The 19,618-nt window shown below is 42.9% G+C and overlaps 1 protein-coding gene across 1 annotated transcript in view; it reads left to right on the plus strand.

Moving 5' to 3' along the window:
- Nucleotides 1-199: 199 nt before the first annotated feature.
- Nucleotides 200-19,618, plus strand: part of LOC104505969 (fibrocystin-like) — a gene marked incomplete at both ends in the record, with an annotated part of 40,245 nt that continues 20,826 nt past the window's right edge. Inside the window, 14 exons of the mRNA XM_010146786.1 lie at nt 200-475; nt 1,668-1,757; nt 2,470-2,563; nt 3,888-4,030; nt 4,967-5,097; nt 6,061-6,245; nt 6,650-6,788; nt 10,186-10,340; nt 11,554-11,738; nt 12,776-12,898; nt 13,618-13,723; nt 14,178-14,456; nt 16,744-16,874; nt 17,813-17,948. Of these exons, the coding sequence (XP_010145088.1) occupies nt 200-475; nt 1,668-1,757; nt 2,470-2,563; nt 3,888-4,030; nt 4,967-5,097; nt 6,061-6,245; nt 6,650-6,788; nt 10,186-10,340; nt 11,554-11,738; nt 12,776-12,898; nt 13,618-13,723; nt 14,178-14,456; nt 16,744-16,874; nt 17,813-17,948 (2,173 nt within the window). The remainder of the gene's footprint in view (nt 476-1,667; nt 1,758-2,469; nt 2,564-3,887; nt 4,031-4,966; nt 5,098-6,060; nt 6,246-6,649; nt 6,789-10,185; nt 10,341-11,553; nt 11,739-12,775; nt 12,899-13,617; nt 13,724-14,177; nt 14,457-16,743; nt 16,875-17,812; nt 17,949-19,618) is intronic.

The raw sequence follows: 19,618 nt of genomic DNA on the forward strand, positions 1-19,618 counted from the left end.
TGTAAAACCAAAAGAAGTGGCATTACTGGCCTTACTAATGGTAACATACTATGTCTCAGAAGGCTCTAGACATAGTTCCTTTTGTATCTGAAAGACAGGAGATGAAGTCATCCATGACAGGTTGCATGGGGAACTGTTAGTAGCCTTTTGGGGGTGGAGAAATGTCTCTAACTAGACTATTTGGTTGGTCTGAACACAGGTGAAAATAGCTTCTCTCCCTGCTGGCAATTCGGAGTGGTCTGAGCACTGGGTCAAGAGCTGGAGTGAGGATTGGCAGCCAAAATCCCAGAAATTTGAGCTAACTTCTGGTTCAAGGTACTACCTGGAAGCGCTGCATCACGGAAAGACACCCAGCAATGGGATGAGAGTTGGAGTCCAGATACATAACACGTGGCTGAATCCTCACGTGGTGAACAACTACCACATTGAGAGACAGGAAATTCGGGCTCGTGCGTTGCAACTTCCGAACGTGCAGGTCAGTGCTCTGTGCCTGGCCCTGGAAGCTGGACTAGCCCTGATTCAGTTGACACAGTTGGCAGCAAATCCTGATTGTAAAGGCCTTAGGGGGGGTGCCAGACATGAAAGTGTGTTCCCACTTGTTTTTAACCTGCTGAGATAGTTGATGAGAACAGCAACGTGAGCTGAAGGTGCTTGTGGGTTTTACACATGCTGGTGAGCGAATGTGAACCCTTTGGTTGTGTTATAATCTGCTCGTGTGTTGGTGTAAGCAATGCTGACTCCCCTCAGGTTTTAAGTCACTCACTAATGCCTCACCTTAATACATTTGTTAATTAACACGTTTGGGATAATTTTTATTTCCCTTCCTTCATGACAGCACACTCGGTGTGTGTTATCTGGTTAACCCTACAGTGTAATGAAATGATGGACACTTTCAACTTGATGAAGTGCTCAGCAGTGAGGGAAGGTTTCCCTCATGGTTAAATCCCACAGCTGCAGGTCAGGAGCTTTCATAGCAATCATAGAATGAATCATAGAATGGTTTGGGTTGGAAGGGACCTTAAAGACCATCTAGTTCCACTCCCTTCCTTGGGCAGGGACCCCTTCCACTAGACCAGGTTGCTCCAAGCCTCATCCAGCCTAGCCTTGGACACTTCCAGGGATGGGGCATCCACAGCTTCTCTGGGCAACCTGTCCCGGTGCCTTCCCAACCTCTCCGGGAAGAATTTCTTCCTGATGTCCAATCTAAATCTCCCCTCTTTCAATTTAAACCCATTCTTCCTTGTCCTCTCGCTCCCTGCCCTTGCAAAAAGTGTCTCCCCCAGCTTTCTTGTCAGTCCCCCCAGACACTGGAAGGTGCTATAAGGTCTCCCTGGAGCCTTCTCTTCTCCAAGCTGAACAAACCCAACTCTCTCAGCCTGTCGTATGGTCCCTTTTATGGACCATTAGTTGCTGTCAGCATGTCTGCACAGATCATGCATCCCTTGTACTCCTGTTAATGTAAGAATGGGAGTCCAAGGATCGCGTGAGGAGAGACCACGGAGAAGAGGAGCAGTTTAAGAGTAGGTGAAGAGACTTTGGTTTGCGGAGTCTTAAAAAGGCAAAATGCTGGCCTTAAAATCCTCCTTGGTAGGAGATACGGGGTTTTAAGTCTGTGTGTCTTGTGCAGCTTGTATCCGTTTTCATTTATTTACTTCTTTGCTTGCCAGATGTTGACTGTGTCTGGCACAGGGTGTTTCAGTGTCTCCTGGAATAACATATTACACAGAATTATCCCCACAAACGCTACGGCTCACCAGGTAGGTGTCATTAAACGCAGACACCCAGTCCTCTGCAGGCGTGTAACTGATGGGGCTCTGGTGCTTGACAGCAGTTAAACGTTTGGCCCAGAAGTTTATGTGAAATTTTATGATGTAGGGGTGATTTTTGTTACTGGGAATGTCTCGCAGTGGGATTTTTGGGGAGGCTGACTCCCAGGTATCACAGCACCTGATCTTGGCCTGTCATGTCTGCAGTGATGTGTGTGGTATCTTTAGGTAGTGGACCCTTCGACTTCTCTAAGACCATAAGTGTACTGTGTAGATCTTCCTTCAGGCAGGAGCTCTGATCTGACTTCCTCTAAATCTCATAGCCTCTTGATGTGGTACTGATCACTGTCAGAACTACCCCAGGTGACAACCCCATGACAGTTGTTGGACATGGAGTCAACACAGCTGGTGGATTCTAGAGGAGAATGCAGATGCCCAGGCTGTGATATAGCTCCTGTAAAAAATCTGCACCTTTCTGAGGAGGTTGATGAGACCCCTGAAGGGTATCAGATCTGGAGTTTTATGTTCTGTGTTGTAGAGAGTAAAATTCAGCTCCATGTGGCTACCTGCTCCTTCAGAGCTGCCTTGCCACTCATCCCTAGCAGATGAGAACTGAACTGATGTTGTGTTGAAGGTCTTTGCTGAAATGAGCTAGACACTGCTGTCCTGTGACTGCTTTCCATGTTCTTGATGTGTTTTAAAGGTGCAAACAGCAATAGAGGAACTCCTTTCAATAGGATGTGAAACTGAGCCAGCTTCTGCTAAAATCCTTTTCCGTGGTGGCTTTGAGAAAGAAGGTAGTGATCTTCTGTGACACATAAGCATTATTTACTGTGGGAGTTTCTTTTAATGAAACAAATGTATTTTAAACCTTTAATGACAATAAATTCATGCTTTTAATGGGTTTTAAGTACCTATATTTATGTTCCTTAGCTTTTCATTATTTGGATGTATTCTGATGTGGTGAGTTTATGGAACTTACATTAAAGCTAACATGATTAATGTAATAATGAGAGATCCTTTCTGTAATATGTTGAAAACAGGTAATATGATTTGGTGGTTAGAAAAATTAGGTGTAGATTGGTGTAAAACATTAATCACTTTTGTAAAAATTATAAGAATAAAGAAATTGATAACAGTTTTCTAACATGAAGGTATTGTGCACAATAGAATGTTACTCTATTTTATGTATCCGACAGCAGTAATTGTATACTAATCCTATGGCAAAAAGTAGATGATTACCTAGAGTTGTATCATGTACTCACATTCGGTATAGACAGAGAATAGACTCCAGCCAGTAATATGTATATTTGGTGATTGATTCCTCCCAGAGGAGGAGAACAATTTAACTGTGGAGGGAGGGAATCTTTAGGGAAAAAAAAAAAAAAAAAAATTAGACATTCTTAATCTAATTACGTGATCCCAAATCCACAATTCTCCCAAATAAAAGAGGGAAAAACTTGAGCTAAAAGCCAATGATGGTTCAACAGTGCAGTGGGAATAAAAATTTGGTACATAACAAATAGAACAAAGGAGAATTTGAATTTTCATTGATGATTGTAAAATGTAGAAAATATTAAAAAAAAAACAAAACAAAAAACCACAAACAAAAAAAAACCCAAAACAGCAGAACAGATGCCAGAAATGTAAAGATGTCGCACACATTCAGACTTACGGTCTGTCTAGTCCAGCGTCCTGTCTTCAGAGAAGAAAAAATGGCATCATGGTTGATAGATGAATGGAATAAATATCTTAAAAAGGAAGGTGGATTCACTGTTGCTTTATACATAATTTTCCAACTTTGAGTGTTGTCTGGAAAGAAAGGGTGAATTTGGTATGAAATACTCTATCTGGCTAAAGACAATGTTCTCTGTCATGAGTTTTTATGCTCAGAATAGTAGTCTAATCATCCCTCCTGCCCTTTAGCACCCTTAAACCAGGGAACAATTTATCTGCATATGTTCACTGTTTATCTGGATAGGATAATATTTGAGTAGGACTGTTTGACAAGTTCTGGATACCAAGCTCCTGCATTTTTATGAATCTCTTGACCATACTGGTGTCTTCTGAATTTTCAAGGCTGTCATCCCCTCTGTGCCTTATTTTTTTTCTATCTGTCAGATATGAAGGACATCATTATCGCGGAACATGTTGTCAGTGGTACAGAGCCTTTCTGTGGGAGGTTCAGTGCTCACAGACCAAGCCAGCTGGTGAAAACTTCCCCATCGACTCTACCAAGATATGATCTTAGTGAATACACACATGTAAGTGGCTGCTCTTGCTGTGTAGGTTGCAGTGGGGAGTGAATACTGATCCAAGTCAGCATTATAAACTCAGCCGGTCTGTTTAGACTTCTAGATCCACAAAGGTTGGTGTCTTTGAACTGTGCTTGTGGAAAGAGCAGTGTTTTTCATTGACTGGGTGTATAGTTTGAGTTCCCTGAGATGTGGATATCGTTTAACACCTCTGGCTGCTCACTTTTTCTGGGGATGCCACTTCTGCCAAGGGAAAGGAAAATGTGGGATGGTGTTGAGAAAAGATGGAAGATGCAAGAATGACTGCTTCTTGACAAAAGCAAAAATCTTGTTATTTTGGGGGTCTGCTCCACATAACTTTTCTGCTCACCTTCTTCATCTGCTTTTATTAGGAATAAGGGCTTGATTTCAATCCTATTACCTTTTCTTTGCTACCTGGGGGAAGGCAAATTGTTGAGCATTGAAAGAAAGGAAGAGGGAGGGAGACACTGTCACCAAAGACTTCTGTAGTCCTTCCAGACTCCTTCCAGTTCCCTTTACACATCTCTTCCCATCCTATTTCCTCACCTGACACACATCCCAAACCTTGTACCTAGCAAATCTCTCTAACTCCTCACATCTCCTTTCCTCTCTCTTAGATACTTGAAATTGCTGTTGGAGATTCCCAGCTATGTTTTGCCCCCAAACCTCACTGAAGCCTGAGGGGTCTGTTTCAGGCTATGTGCTAGCACACAGGTCACCTGGATGCTGGTGCACCATCTCCTGTTGGATGCTTTATTCAAGGCAATTTGACCTTAAGGTTTGGGCTTTATTGCTGAACTCGAGTAACACGTTTCCTTACTAATGTTAAAGAGAATATAATCTCTCCTACAAGCATTACTCATAAATTATATATTTTGATTTGTGAAAGTTTCTCTTCTTCCCCGACCCCCCCCATTTTTGCAGGTGTGTTTTGCACATAAAGGCCATATGAGCAATATCCTTCGTATCTTGGTGTCCTACACCAACGTTTCTTTATGCCCAGTGAAGAGGAACATCACCTGCCTGTGCGATTTCAATGAAACTGACTCTAAAAGGTATCCAACACCGTTCCCAGACATGACACTTTCCATAGTAAGAAGGTGTACTAGGAAAACTGGGAGAAGTGAGTTCTTATTTGTATAGAAGAAAATTTCCTGTTGTCGTAAGCTGACACATTGTCCGGCTGTGCAAAGGCATCCCTGCAACATGCTTCCATTGGATTTGAGGACTTATTGAGTAAATCTGTGTGTTTCTTGTTATCCCACCATTGCACTGCACAGATGGAGAGTTTGTTCTGTCTCTGGTAAGCACACCAGAAGGTTTCTGAGGCCATTAATTTAATGGATTCTTTGTCAACAGTCACTGGATTTTCTGCAGTGAGAATTTTTAATCGATTCCCTCTCCCTCCCACCCCCGCCCTAGGAAACTTATGAGGTCATTGGTACAGAGTTTTGAAAGTTGGTTTAGTTTTTATTTTCACTTAGAATACATGGGTGGAAAACATTTGGTGTTAGAAGTAAAGTTAGAGGCAAGCAGACCTAAAAAATCAGGAGTCTCTGAAGAACTTCAGGAAGTGAAGTTGGCACCTTGGAGTTCTGTAAGATTAAGCAAGGGTTGTGCCTGGAAGGGGAAGAGGGGGTATGTGGAGAGAACTGTGGGCCTTGAGCTAACATCTGGTATTCCCAAGGGACCTGAACTCTGGATTGATCCCTGCTGAGGTCACTGATGCTCTTGTATTGTTTTTGCCCAGAATAGAGCAGCAGTAGTTGCTCCCACATCCCCCTCTTGTGACACAGAGGAGGACACCCAAGCAGAGACACAAAGCCCTGGTTCTCACTGTTGGGAACCCAAGAGAGATGTGTAGAGAGCAATCACGTTAAGTGTTGTGTAAAAGTAACAATAGTGGTGATAACAGCAGCACCTGATATTACTTGGAAGCTTCACAAAGCACTTCAGAAGTCAGTTTTTGCAACTGCCTCACAGCAAAAGAGAGATTGCACGTGCTTGGTGTCTTCCAGCTGGAGGTTTACATGCACTGACCTGTGGGAAGAGTGTGTGAATCGCTCCGTGCTTCTCCGGGACCTCCCTGCCCATTCCCCCGTGTTTGTGCATCAGATTGACTTGCTGGGTCCTGAGCCGCAGAAGGAAACACTTGGGTCATTTTACCTTGATGAAGTCGTCATCACAGACAGAGCTGTGACAGGTAAAAAAATTGTGGTGTTGGTTGTTTTCTTTTCTCTTAATGTTACCATCTTTCCAGGATACTCCATTAAAATCTTTAATGATGGGGCTATGTCCCATCACAGCACAGGCTAGTTGAAACTTTTTTAAAGGAGAAGGGTGTTTAACAACAGGCACAAAAATAGTTTTGTTTTCTTAAACTTATATTTCTTTTGTGAAAACAGTCAAGAAGAAATTAACAAATATCAATACTCTTGGCTTATTTGAAAATGTTTTTACAAATGTAACTCTTGAATTGTCTTGCACAGACAAGACCAAACATAAAAACCCCAACCATGAGTTTCCACCTACGAAATGAAAATAACCTAGGCATAGTAACAGCTGTTGTCCTAGCTCCAATGAATGCTTGTGCTCTTTTCTTTCCAGTTTCTCAGAGGCATCCCAGACCACCTGGACCAGGTGGGCCGATAATTGAAGCAGTGTCTGTGGTGGGGTCTTCTCCCACTTACAATGTGTCCTGGATGGTGTCTGGCTGTGGTGCCAGTCTGCCCCTTCTCTCTCTAAGGTAGGGACAGTGAGTAGATTATATCAATACCCTGTAAAACCTCTGGCAGTTCCCCCTGACTTGTCTGGAACTGGTTGTCATCTAAGACAGGACATGAGGGGCAGCGGGGGATTAGACTGCTGTCCCTGTGCTTTCATTGGAGTTGACTTCTCTAGATATTTCAGATGGCTTGTTTTCATACTGGTTAGACTACTGAATCCTTCACAAGTGTCAGTAGATAGGCTGCAGTTTTAAATTAAGATACTTCACTCTCAGCACATAACTGTTTTGAGGTTTGCTCATCATATAGGATTTTGAACGTATATTGTAGACATCTTAGTGAAGACGACTGATTCTGGTATTGGAATTCCATTGTATGAGCAGGATTCAGTTGCTGAGCCAAGGTTCTTAAGATGTTTCAGCTAACCTGGGGTATGTAAGATGCGTGGGACACAAAGATATGATTTAGGACTAGACGATTTAAGACCTTCTGGAACAGTGGATGAAGATCAGCCAGAGATGCTCCCAAAAACTTTTAATGACATCAGTTACCATGTTAGGCAATGAAAGTCCACCTTGTATCCTTGCTTACTGATATGGCTTCTATGACTAGTGACAGGACAAGGGGTAACAGGTTTAAATTGAAAGTGGGGAGGTTTAGATTAGATATCAGGAAGAAGTTCTTCCCAGATGAGGTGGTGAAGCACTGGAACAGGTTGCCCAGAGAAGCTGTGGATGCCCTGACCCTGGTTGTCTTCAAGGCCAGGCTGGATGAGGCTTGGAGCAACCTGATCTGGTGAAAGGCGTCCCTGCCCATGGCAGAGGGATTGGAACTAGATGATCTTTAAGGTCCCTTCCAACCCAAACCATTCTATGATTCTATTCTGGAAGTTCCCATGATGATAGAGGAGACAGAGCCATAGGCTGACCACATCAGAGAGCACAACTTTAAAGGACTATACAAGCAGAGAATAAGTCCTGTAAAAGCTGAATTGTATCCAGCTGAGTCAGCAAGGTCTTGATGGGAATAGAGCCAGGCAAGGGAGAAGCTGGGAGGATGCAGCCTCTTCTCGTCTGCAGCAGCCAGCTCTTAGCTTGGCTCAATTACTTCACCCACAGTGACTTGCTCAGGCACCCACAGGACACATCCTTTCAGGAGAAAGTGAACTTCAGCCTGCTGTAGCTTAATTGGTTCCTTACCTTGTGGTCTCTTCTCTTTCAAGCACATGCAAAGCCATATGAGATTAGTATTGAGTGCTCTAAAGACAGCTAGATTCTCCTTTAGGAGTTGGCTAAGATCTGAAGAATATTAGCTCTGGTTCCCAGAGCAGCCAAGCCCTTGCATTCCTTGGTGGAATCCATGGCTTTGGTGACTTCGTCAATCACCTATTGGGCTTCAGAGACATAGACCAAGTCAGCACAAACGAAGAGAGTGATGCAATCTAGTTTATTCCTCAGTTTTCCCAACATGATAGCTGCTCATCAGCAGCTCAGACTATTATTTTGCAAAGCCCAAGTCCAAGAATTCATTTCCTAACACAGGTCAGACCTAGCTGTTCTGTAGAAGTTATCTTAGTGCAGCATAGAAGTATTTGACTTAAGAATGCCTCTGAAAAGCACATTTAATTACCAGTGTTAAATGTAATATTTTGACATGAATCTCCAGTGGTAAAGGCAAGGAGGAGAATACAGGGGGATGTTTGTGAGGTTTAATATGCATAAACAGAGGTGTAAATAACAACGAGAGGGGAAATTTTTAGTCCTGTAGGTAACCTTAACACGACCGGCATTGGAATGCCAGGCACAGCACTGAGCATATTTTTCAAAGGGATTTAGGAAAACTGAGAAAAGAAGCCATGAGCGTGATTATGGAGCTGAAGAAAATGCCTGGGAGAGAAAGATTTAAGAAGTTTAATCTGTTTAGTTTATAAAAAGAAGATTGAGATGGATTGATCACAGTACCTCTCACCAGGAAAAAAACCAAGTGCTTAGCACTGGTGGGCTTCTGCATCTCACGGAGGGAGATGTAAGAGAAAACGAGGTGTGACGCTGAAGCCAGGAAGACTAAAAACAGAAATCAGTGCGTGCTTTAAAAATGGGTCTTTGGATATCTTCGAAAGGCACCTAGTTCTTTCTCTTCAATGAGCATCTGCTGTGCTTTAATACACCTTGCGGCGGTCGGGACAGGAATATTGCCTAAAATCTGATGTACCGGCTGTACAGGCTCAGTGGTCCATTTGGTTTTGTGTTCTCCAAAATTGCTCTGCGGAAACCGTGGCTGAGACTTTAGCTGCTATTTAGGCACTTAACCGCAAGGTGGCACCATCGTACCACAGAGCCTCTTTTTCCTTTGCAAAGGGAGCGTTTCAGTGGCAAGGGAGAAAATATTTTAAGTTTTAAAAACTGGGCTTTAGGTGAACTCTCATACAAAATATCGCTGTAATTCAGGGGAGTTAAAATTTTGGTAGACTCCAGGACGAAGTAAGCAAGCTTTTTGCCTTATGTTGTAGCTGCTGTCCAGGCTTCATTGAGTTGGTCTTGCAAAACCACCAGTACTGGGGCAGGACCTGCTTGTGCTGGGTGCTGCATGAACCATTTCTTCTACCATAATTTTAAAAGGTGGTTTTCCGTAATTTTCTATTGTGTGCATTGCTTATATTATGTAGGTGGAAGCTGGGAGTATGCACAGAATCATAGAATGGTTTGGGTTGGAAGGGACCTTAGAGACCATCCAGTTCCAACCCCCCTGCTATGGGCAGGGACACCTTCCACTAGACCAGGTTGCTCCAAGCCTCATCCAGCCTGGCCTTGGACACTTCCAGGGATGGGGCATCCGACAGCTTCTTTGGCAACCTGTCCCAGTGCCACCCCACCCTCTCCGGGAAGAATTCCTTCCTGATGTCCAATCTAAACCTCCTCACTTCCAATTTAAACCCGTTAGCCCTTGTCCTGTCACTACAGACCCTTGTAAAAAGTCCCCCCCAGCTTCCTTGTAGCCCCTTCAGGCACTGGAAGGCTGCAATAAGGTCTCCCCGGAGCCTTCCCTTCTCCAGGCTGAACAAGCCCAACTCTCTCAGCCTTTCATCATAGCAGAGGGTCTCCAGCCCTCTGAGCATCTTCGTGGCCTCCTCTGGACTCGCTCCAACCAGTCTATATCTTTCTGATGTTGAGGCTTCCACAGTTGGATGCAGCCCTCCAGGTGGGGTCTTACAAGAGCAGAATGCAGGGGCAGAATCCCCTTCCTCAACCTGCTGGCCGCACTTCTCCTGACGTTCCCTTTGAGCTCGGAACGTGCTCTCCTTAGGTCCTTCAAGAGTGGTATTCCCATAGGTGTCCCTCTGCTGCTGGTGACATGGGGGTGTCAGGAATGGGGGTCGTGACTGCTAATGCCTTCATGTGAACCCTCTCTGTCACACAGAGGTGCCTTGCTTGGGGAAGGCTCTAGGGAGTATGGCCACCTCTACGTCTCCACAGAGGATGTGAGAGTCAGCCTCACCATTCAGACGGTGCAAAAGTCATCTCCACCTCTTGGAGGGACCTTCCGCATCCACTTGGCCAATACAGTAATATCAGGTAAGAAAAGATGCAAGCACAAGTCCTGGATTTCCTTTGCAGGAAGCCAAGTGAAGAAGAGACAATACTGAACATTTGGAATACTCGGGGTACAGACTGGCAGGTTAAACCCATTGCGATAGCTGCTGGACCTTTTCATTTGATCTCCTTCAAGACAGGAATTAAGGCTTATAGATGGGGAAGTATTTCTAGATGTTAGTTATGGTTGTTCCAAAAGGCATACAGCCACAATGAAACATTGGCCTTAATGTTAAAGAACTTTGGATCACATCCTGAATTGGGATTTTGCATCCCAAGGTTTCATTATACTGATATTTCTCCAGCACATATACTTCTGAGCATTTTGTGTGATGAGGCCTGTGCAGGTTATGAGGATGTTAATTTTCTTCTCGGATGGCCAGGATTGATGACTGGTTTACAGATACCACAAAGCTTTTGTGCATAGAATTGCTTGACTTGAATTAGTCACCCTACAGATGTGCTAGGTTTTCTCATGTTTGGCTTCAACATTCCAAGAGGCTTAGAATGAAAGTGAGTGGGTTAATATGAGCAAGGCCAATAAGAAAGTTCTCACCTGAGTAACTGGTGACTCAGTTATAAAGTCAAATCATAAAATAGGAAAATGTGACCTTAGGAAAGAATTATTTCATTAATATTCTCCTTGTTGCCACTCAGAAATTTTCTGCAGCAGCTAAGGGCTGTCTCAATAGTGCCCTGCTTGGAATACCACCTTTTAAAATTGTAATCCATTACTCTTGCCATGTTCCCAGGCTTTGTGCTTTCCCCTCCTTATTATGAATTGGTTTAGAGAGATTTATTGTACCTGCAGCTTTGGCGATGGGTACTTATGTCAAAGAAATAGGATACTGTTTGCATGTATTTGGGACTGGACTCTACGAGGTCACCATCTCCGACTGACTTCCCCCACTCCACACACCCTCTTATCTAGGAAGTTTCTACCCTAACTATTTTGAAGAAATGTGACTTGAACACTGAAATTTCATGTCTCTTAAAAATGTAGGTTGCATGTAATGAAAATTATCACTTAGACAAAATTTCTGATGGTCCTACCTGGAAAAAGGTTTCTAGGTTTTCTTAAGCATTAAATAGTGCAGATCTTTTGTCATTTGGGATCCAGAAAATTTCACATCTAGGAGGAGGTAGATGTGCTCTCCTAGCCATGAGGGTATTCACTGCTGTCTGTCTTTTGCAGGTGTTTCAGCGCACATCTCCTCTCACCATCTCCACAAGCTTTTGCAAGAAAAAAGTGATCATTCTACAGCCCCGTACTTCAACACCAGTGACTTCATCGTGACTAAAGACTCAACCTCTTGCTATGAAAACATCTGGACGCTGACTTGGAAAACAAAAACAGGGGACTTGCCCAATGTTATCAATGTACCGTAATTTATTTTACTAACACCTGCTTTGAGCCCCATTCAATGTCTTTGGCCTTGGCTGAGCCATTCTCCCAGTGTTTGTTTTTATGAAAACACCTGTGGGACCTTAGGCAATCTATCCTCCTATTAGGAACAGCAGTTTAAGCAAATTCGAGATTAGATGATTAAAAAAACCAATTGCAGTTACAGGAGGAGAAATTACATCTTCAGAGCCTGTGCTTCAAAATGAGGAGGCTAGAATGTAATTTTTGTGCTTTGTTGCAGTTCTGCACAATAAAGAGACAGCTATACTGAAATGAAAGCTATTATAATCACATTAATATTTCAGTACAGTAACTGAAGCTCAGTACAGCTTTGCAGCAGCATTTATGGGCCAAGAAGAGCTTTTCTGAGAACTGTTCTTTATGGGTGCATATCTGGTTCTCATCAGTCTCAGATGAAGGTTCATTTCACACCCACCCATCTCAAGATTTATTGTTTAAGTTTTGCTTTAAGTAGAAGCATCTTTTTTGAATAAGGACTCAGACTGAGCTGCTTCCTTCTCCCAAAAGAAAAACTATTTCTTTGTTTATCCAGCTTCTAAAAGTGTAAAATGATCTTCAGTTAGGCAAATCCCCATTGTCTCATGCTCCAGACATTGGCCTGGATGGTGAAAAAATCTTAAGCTGCATCTTCAGCTCTAACACAGGAGCTTGTTTGATCCAAAGTCATGAAAGCAGACATTCAAAGCTATTTCGGTGCTTAATTCCAAATGATATTACTGAGTACTGGAAGTTTATTTGCAAACTTGGTTCCTGAATCACTTTGCCTCAGTTTCTTGCCTGCAAGGGGAGGATGGGAACAGGGAAGTGTTGTGAAGTCTTGGATAAAGCAGGTTTAGACCTGAAGATAGGAGTCATGGAAGAAGCATGAGAAGAGGTTTCCAGGAGTTATTTGCTGCCTTGTAATGACACTATGAACTCTGGGGGAACGGTTTTAATTTAAAATCACAGGATGGAAAAGCATGAGAAGTTTCAATTCTTTGTTCTTCACCAGGTCTCTGCTGAAAACCTCACTGGTCTGAAGGCAACTGTTTCTAGTCGTGTGGTTTATGATGGGGGTGTGTTTATTGGACCAATATTTGGGGACATGCTTGCTACCTTCAATAATAAAACACAGGTGAGTTAAACTTCGCAACTCTGCTCTTGCATTTCTTGGAGACAGTCTGCTTTTGCTTTTTGTAGGCTATGGGGTACCCTCCTGGAATACTCTTAATACTTGGGAGAAAGATGAAGAGAGGCTCTCCTGTGCCCTGGGCTTTGCCAGTTGACTCTTCTGAGAGATGAAGATGTCAGAAGAGATCTCCTGATATCTCTTGTTAGATAACTGAGGTCACAGCCCAACTTTTTTGTTTAAGCATGAACAGCAAGGGGAAAAAAAAAAAGGGCAGCATGTTGAAAAGACACATTTTGGGAATCATTCTAATTGGTCTTACAGGATGTTTTAAACATAATAAACTTGTTCCCAAGGCAGGGTGGGAAAAACTGGGTATGGCAACCAGGGTCTTCAATGGATGACTAAAAACAGGACCTGGAAGGAGCTGTGGGTCCCAGCAAGGTGGGAGATGGAGTCCTGCAGACACCGGGAAAGGCTGGTGATACAGTTTCCAAAGCTGTGCTCTCCTTTGCCGCAGATGGAACTCCACCAAGCCTTGCAATTAAATTTTAATGAGACTGCAGCAGGACAGACAGCTGACAGTGCTCTGTGCTGGCACAGTCAATGGGCTCTTGGTAGCTCAGTGTGGCTACAGGCATCGCTCTGCAAGTCTACCAAGTAGATGTGACTCTGGAAAACTCCTCTGTTCCCAGCTTTAGAGTAACCTTCTTCCCTGTCTCCAGGTGGTGGTGGTGGTAAATGATGTCCTTGCAAACTGTTCTGGTTCGTGTTCTTTCCAGTTCAGCCAGGAATTGACACCTTTAGTCAGCGATGTGGAGTATTTGTCAGGTAACGGGGCTTTGTGCGTGAACAAAATGGCAAAACCACTGTTCTGTGAAAAAGATCTGCCAGATGCTGATGGTTTTGTGTGCATGTGTATTCTTTTGGAAATTTCTGATTTTATGGAAACTGAATCTTCTAACGAGGCAGGTCTGATCAGCTCCAGTTTGAAAGTATGTATCACAGGCATGTTTCTACAGCAATGTGAAGATGGTAGAGGCATCAAAGGGTGAGAAACAGTGGTGAGCTTGATGCTTAAAGTGAAAAGTTGGATTTTGGCTCAAAGTATTTAAAAAAAAAATATGGAAAAACATAATAGCTGGGAGAGGCAGGAATAAACATTCTGAGGACAATGAGAGATCCTCAGGATGTCCTGATGAAGATGGTAAAAACTGTTGTTTGGAAGTAAATCCTGGGTATTGTTACCCTGGAATTCATGAGATGTCTTGTTGATTTCCTTCAGATGATGGGTCCCAGGCCACAGTAGTTATCAGGGGAGCTGGCTTCACCGAGGAGAAGCCAGCCTTGCAGGTGGAGGTGAACAACATGACCTGCCGTGTTGTGATGTCGAATCAAACCCGAGTGGTCTGCCAGATGGAGAGGCTGCCAGTGGGAGTCTACTGGTTAATGTTACTGGTGAGACCTTACGGCTTCGCACTCAATGCCAGCACAGGAGAAGGCGTCTTCCTAAGAGTTGAGCCAAAGCTGGTAGCTGTTGAACCTCCTACAGCTTCAGAGATTGGTAGGTCTGAATGCCAGGCCAGCTCTAAGGAAACATCTGCTTTCTGCTTCTTGTTTTTCATGGCGTGTTTTGGTGGTTCTGTACTTTCACTACCAAGATCTTCATCATCTACAGTCACTCTGATAGTAAAAGTTACCCAGCTTTGGTCTGGAAACCTTCTAGTTTCATTATTGAGGTGTTTTGAGTTCATGGTTACAAACATCACTGAGGCAGGAGTACTGGCCCAGGTGCATCATGAAACTATCTCAGCCACGTGGCTTGGAGAACTGATTGGTCACCTTGGAGCAGGCAGAGGAAAGGAATGATGTGAACCTTTCTGTGGATAAGCTATGGGATGGACTTGGAACAATGTAAGGTTCTTAAGCTGAAAATCAAGAAGTTATGACCACCTCTTTATGTTAAGTGGGGGAGCATGGGAAGAAAGATATTCTAATCCTTATCTTTCCACTTATTTTTCCTAATAGAAGGGTCATAGAGTACATTAATTTTACAACTCATTTTGATTCATAAAACACCCAAAGAAAACCAGTCAAACAAACAAAAAAACCCCAAACCCACCCCCAAAAAACCCTAGAAGAAACAAGCCAGCAATGGCAAGTTTAGTGCTTGGGCCTGGCTTCTCATTTTCTTCGCCTACAATCCAGTTCTCCCAATTACAGTGATCTGTCACTCATTAAAGAGAGAGCAAGTATAATGCTATCTTACGTTACATATGCCTTGAACATTTATAATTGGAAAGATTTACAGCTTCCATCTGTGTTTTTAATTTCTTTCATTTAAAATACCTCTCTTCAATCTTATCGTAAAGTGCACATATGCAGTATTTCATTGCATATGGATATAAGTGTAGATATCAAAACTTAAGAGCATCAGGCTTTAGACAACACACACAGATTTTTTTTTTGTACTCTAAATCTGAGGCTCCTTATCTGACAACTATCACCTTAGAGAACTGGCTTCAGTTTTGAGTTCTTGCTGTTTCTGGCTTTGCAAACTTAACGTTACGGGAGAGGTAGCTGGTGAGCATTGTGTGCTTTGCTGCATCGAGTCCCTCTTCTCAAAATATCATTGGTCTCAGTAGTGCCATGCTGGGATGTTCCTAAGCATGGAATGCCTTTCTGAAGATAACTGCCATGCTCCAGCGGATGGAAAGAGCTTGCTGTCTACATATCTGATTGCTGTTGTTTGCCTGGTTTTGCTGCCAGAGAAAACCTAGAAGAATAAACTTTCAGGCTTCTCTGTTGTTTCCTGCTAACTTTTTAAAGCAATGCTTTGAGAAAAAGGTGCAAGAGACTCTGACATCAATATGTAATAACTTTATCACAGAAGTTTACTTACAGCACAAATGAAAAACTTCATAAAAGCACAGTTGGTTTGCAGTATAGCACATACACGTTAAACATTGCATTAATAAAGTTGCTGTTTGAGCAGTCTGTCTGTCCAGCCATTGTCCAGAAACTCTGCAGTACTGATAACTAGAGCAAACACCTCTAACTTTCAGGCAAAATTTCTTTTCATATTTTTTTTAATTGGTCTCTGAATTGCATCAAAAACCAAAGTCCAGCTTAGAATTGCCATTAATGTCCATTCCTGTTCTCTTGAAAATGCCCCTGAATCTCCTAGTCACTGGAAAAAGCAGAAAGGCACCTTGATTATTTGCATGGGCATGTAGAGGTGCAGAAAAATCAAGTGCAAGTCTGATTTGTGTCGGGTATGATCCTGTGTGACTGACGAGGCTCAGCTCTGGCTGCTACAGAGGAGAGCTGAGGTTGCTCAGTGCTTTGCAGAATCAAGCCCTCTGACTTTCCTCACAACTCTGCTAAATCTCGAGCCCTGCCAAGTCCCCTTTCTAACCTAAGTTTCCTAGACACATGCTACAGGCTTTTTTGACAGCAGGGTGCTTGGCAGCTATTTGAACTGTGAAAGCACCTGCTGTGTTAAGCTCATTTCCCATTCTTAGTGCTTCTTCCTTCCTTCCTTATTTCATTCTTGGGCTGGGGATCTTTCTAAGGCTGAAATCACAGGTCAGACCTTGCTGGCTTAAGTAAGTATGTAATTAAAAAATAAACCGAGAAGCAAAGGCAGTCTTACTGTATCATGGAAAAGAATTCAAATAATAGGTCAGAAAGATCTCTGGTGAAAGAGAGGAAGCTAGACACAGTACGGTGGATCATCAGATCAATTGAGAGGCAGTGCTCCCTTTTATAGACACCTATTAAAAAAGAATCCTTTGTATATAAAAATATTATTCCACATCTTGAATGTAATGGAATAATTGGTTTTGTAGGAGGACTGAAAGTGGCTCTCAGGGGGACCAATCTGGAAGGGGTAAACTTGGTGTTGTTTGGATCTCTGCCTTGCCCAATTTTGGAGGATGACCGAAATTCAACAAGAATTGAATGTAAAGTTCCCTCTCGGGTAAGAAACCACATTGTTTTAGGAAGAGTCAGCAGCCTACAGGCCTTTCTCTGTTTTCTTGGCCTGAGCTCCACCAAGGGAAGGGCAAACAGTAGCCCATCAGCCAAGTCTTGGCTGTGGTACAATTTAACATGGATTCCACCTACAGTTTAGACCAGCTTAATTAACAATAACCTTATAGGTGACTTATGAAAACCAATTAAACAGGAAAAAACCCCCTCCAGATTTCAACATAGTTAGCTAAGCATCACATGAACAAAACTGCTTTTTTTTTTTTTTTTGCTTTTAACTCCAGCAAAATTGCATATCTCCACTTTCAGTTGTCTACTGTAGATTAAGCATACCTAGGACAATTGCACTTGCTCACACTGTTGAACCCTCTTCAGCTCTAAATCTTCAGGTTGACATCCAAACCTTCTCTGGACGTTGTCTGTGCGATGTGCAAAAACATGCCTAGGCAGCAGCAGTGGTCTTTGCTGCATGGCAAAATTATACCCAGGACGATGGTAATAGTTTAAGTGTTGGGATAACTGTCTATGCCTATGACTTATCAGTGTTTTAATTTATTAGTATGGATACAGCAAATGAAAATCTGCATAGGCTGGGATGTGGCTCTGAGCAACCTGGTCTAGTGGAAGGTGTCCCTGCCCATGGCAGGGGGGTTGGAACTAGATGATCTTTAAGGTCCCTTCCAACCCAAACCATTCTATGATTCTATGATTCTATTCTATGATTGTTTTAAGGTTTATAACTCTCCATAGATGTCTCTGTAAAGACAATGTAATCATCCACATTTGAGTCTGGTGTATATACAAATTTAATCAGTGCCCATATAATTTTTAGGTATGGGAGATGCAGGAGTATAGTGAATATATATATTTATATTTTAATTATTGGTGTATTATTAGCCCTGATGCTTTCTTCATTTCTGTTTCTAGGGGACAGGAGATGCTGCTGTCCATGTGACACTAATTTCTGGGTACCAGTCAACAAGGGTATCCAACTTGTTCCAGTATGATCCTTCCTTAAACCCTACTATTGTGTCACTGAGCAGAAACAGAAGTGGCATAGCAGGTGAGAAGGCTGCAGGCATATATTGCCCATCCACTGCAGAAGTGCTGTTGGTGGTGGGGCAGAGGGAATTTAGGTCTATGGAGTTTGGCAATCCCACACTGGCTTTTTTGATGTTTTCTTTTAACTTCTATCCCCTGTGTTTCCTGCCAGTCTTGGTTGTTTTATGCTGGTTTTAATCTAGCATACATGAGATAACAGGTTGATTGCCTTAGACCAGCATGGATGATGTCCACAGGATGTCAGGTGTGGAACAACGTTCCTTATGTGTCACATTTCTTTAACTCTGCTCTGAAATTAACCCACCCATTCATTCTTGGTAGACAGTTCAGCCACGACAAGAGAAATGATCTCTAGAGAGTGTCCTTCTTCAGGATCCCAAAGGGTTGATCACAAAGTGCCTCATGTGCATTGTGGGTTGCTGAAAGCAGAAGAGAGACAGCCCTTGTCTTGCTAGTTCTCGTTTCCAAGCCGAACTGTTTCTTCCAGTTTGACCTTGTGATCTGTTACTTTAGAATATGAGCATAGAATTTGTGGGGCCAAAATCCCAAGTAGATCTCAAGAAGTGTTTAGCATTCCTGTCTTGAAAATTTGGATTTGGGGTTTTTTGCTCATTTCCCTCCTCAACTCCTAAGGTTTTGGCTGGGTGTTGGGAATACAAGGCACTGATGGTGAATGATGTCCACTTACAGACAAGTCTCTTAGGAAGAAGTTTTACTACATTTCTGTGTGGTAACCAGACACCAGGTTGGTAGTATCTGAGAGAGTGAGAAAGGAATATAGGAGGAAGACAGAATTATTCCTGCTTCCCTACCCATCCTACTCTTTCCTCCAAGGAAGCAATCATCTGATTTATTTTTTTTTTCCCTCTTTTGCTACCTCCCCAGTGCTCACCTTAATAAAGTTCCCCCCAGCTCAGCAGTTTGGCTGGACTTGGTGGGGATGCGAGGAGTTAGGTGACTGCCAGTGACGACATACTGCATGCCCAGCATTTCTATTCCTTTCCCCAAATGCCCTTGTCATTTTCTATTACTCTAGAATGCATAAATAAGAGAAATTGTCCTTTATCATCTGAATATTATTCAGATACCATAGCACCAAGAGGAGATTTTTCTAGCCGCGGGCAGCCCAGGTGCAAGGAATTCCTTAATGTTACAGCCTCTTGTGAATGGTGGTGTGGCTGAGTTTAATCTCCTATTCAGAACCTCCACAGCTTCGTCTTTTAATATCATTTTCCCCCTATATAATAAAAAGAATAAATAAATTACACCGATGCCTTCCAGGCATCTAGGATTAAGCTGACAATTGACCAAGAGTCCAAAGAGTTCATGCTGTTAATATATTCAACTTTGCAGGCTTTCAAACTTTATTTGACTCCTTGCACGTGCAGAATTGAAAAGTACTGGCTTCAAGACCTGCTTAGAGGAGCTGGTAGATGAGGGGAGCTTTGTACAGACTCTCCTGCTTTGTGGAAAGCAGAGATTTCTCCAAAGCTGAGGCCATGGAGCTGAATGGCAATGGTGAGCGTGCCTGCTGTGGAGGCAAACTAAAGCCAAGTGACACTGGCCTCTGCTTGGGTGACAAAATTGCTGCTCAGATCTGAATGTCTAGTAAGGATGCATCAACCTACAAAAGTTAATTTGCATTAAGACAAGGTGAGAGAGGAAAGCAGA

The sequence above is a fragment of the Eurypyga helias genome, unplaced genomic scaffold, assembly GCF_000690775.1.
Source record: "Eurypyga helias isolate BGI_N326 unplaced genomic scaffold, ASM69077v1 scaffold1870, whole genome shotgun sequence".
In the NCBI taxonomy this organism is placed as follows: Eukaryota; Metazoa; Chordata; class Aves; order Eurypygiformes; family Eurypygidae; genus Eurypyga; species Eurypyga helias.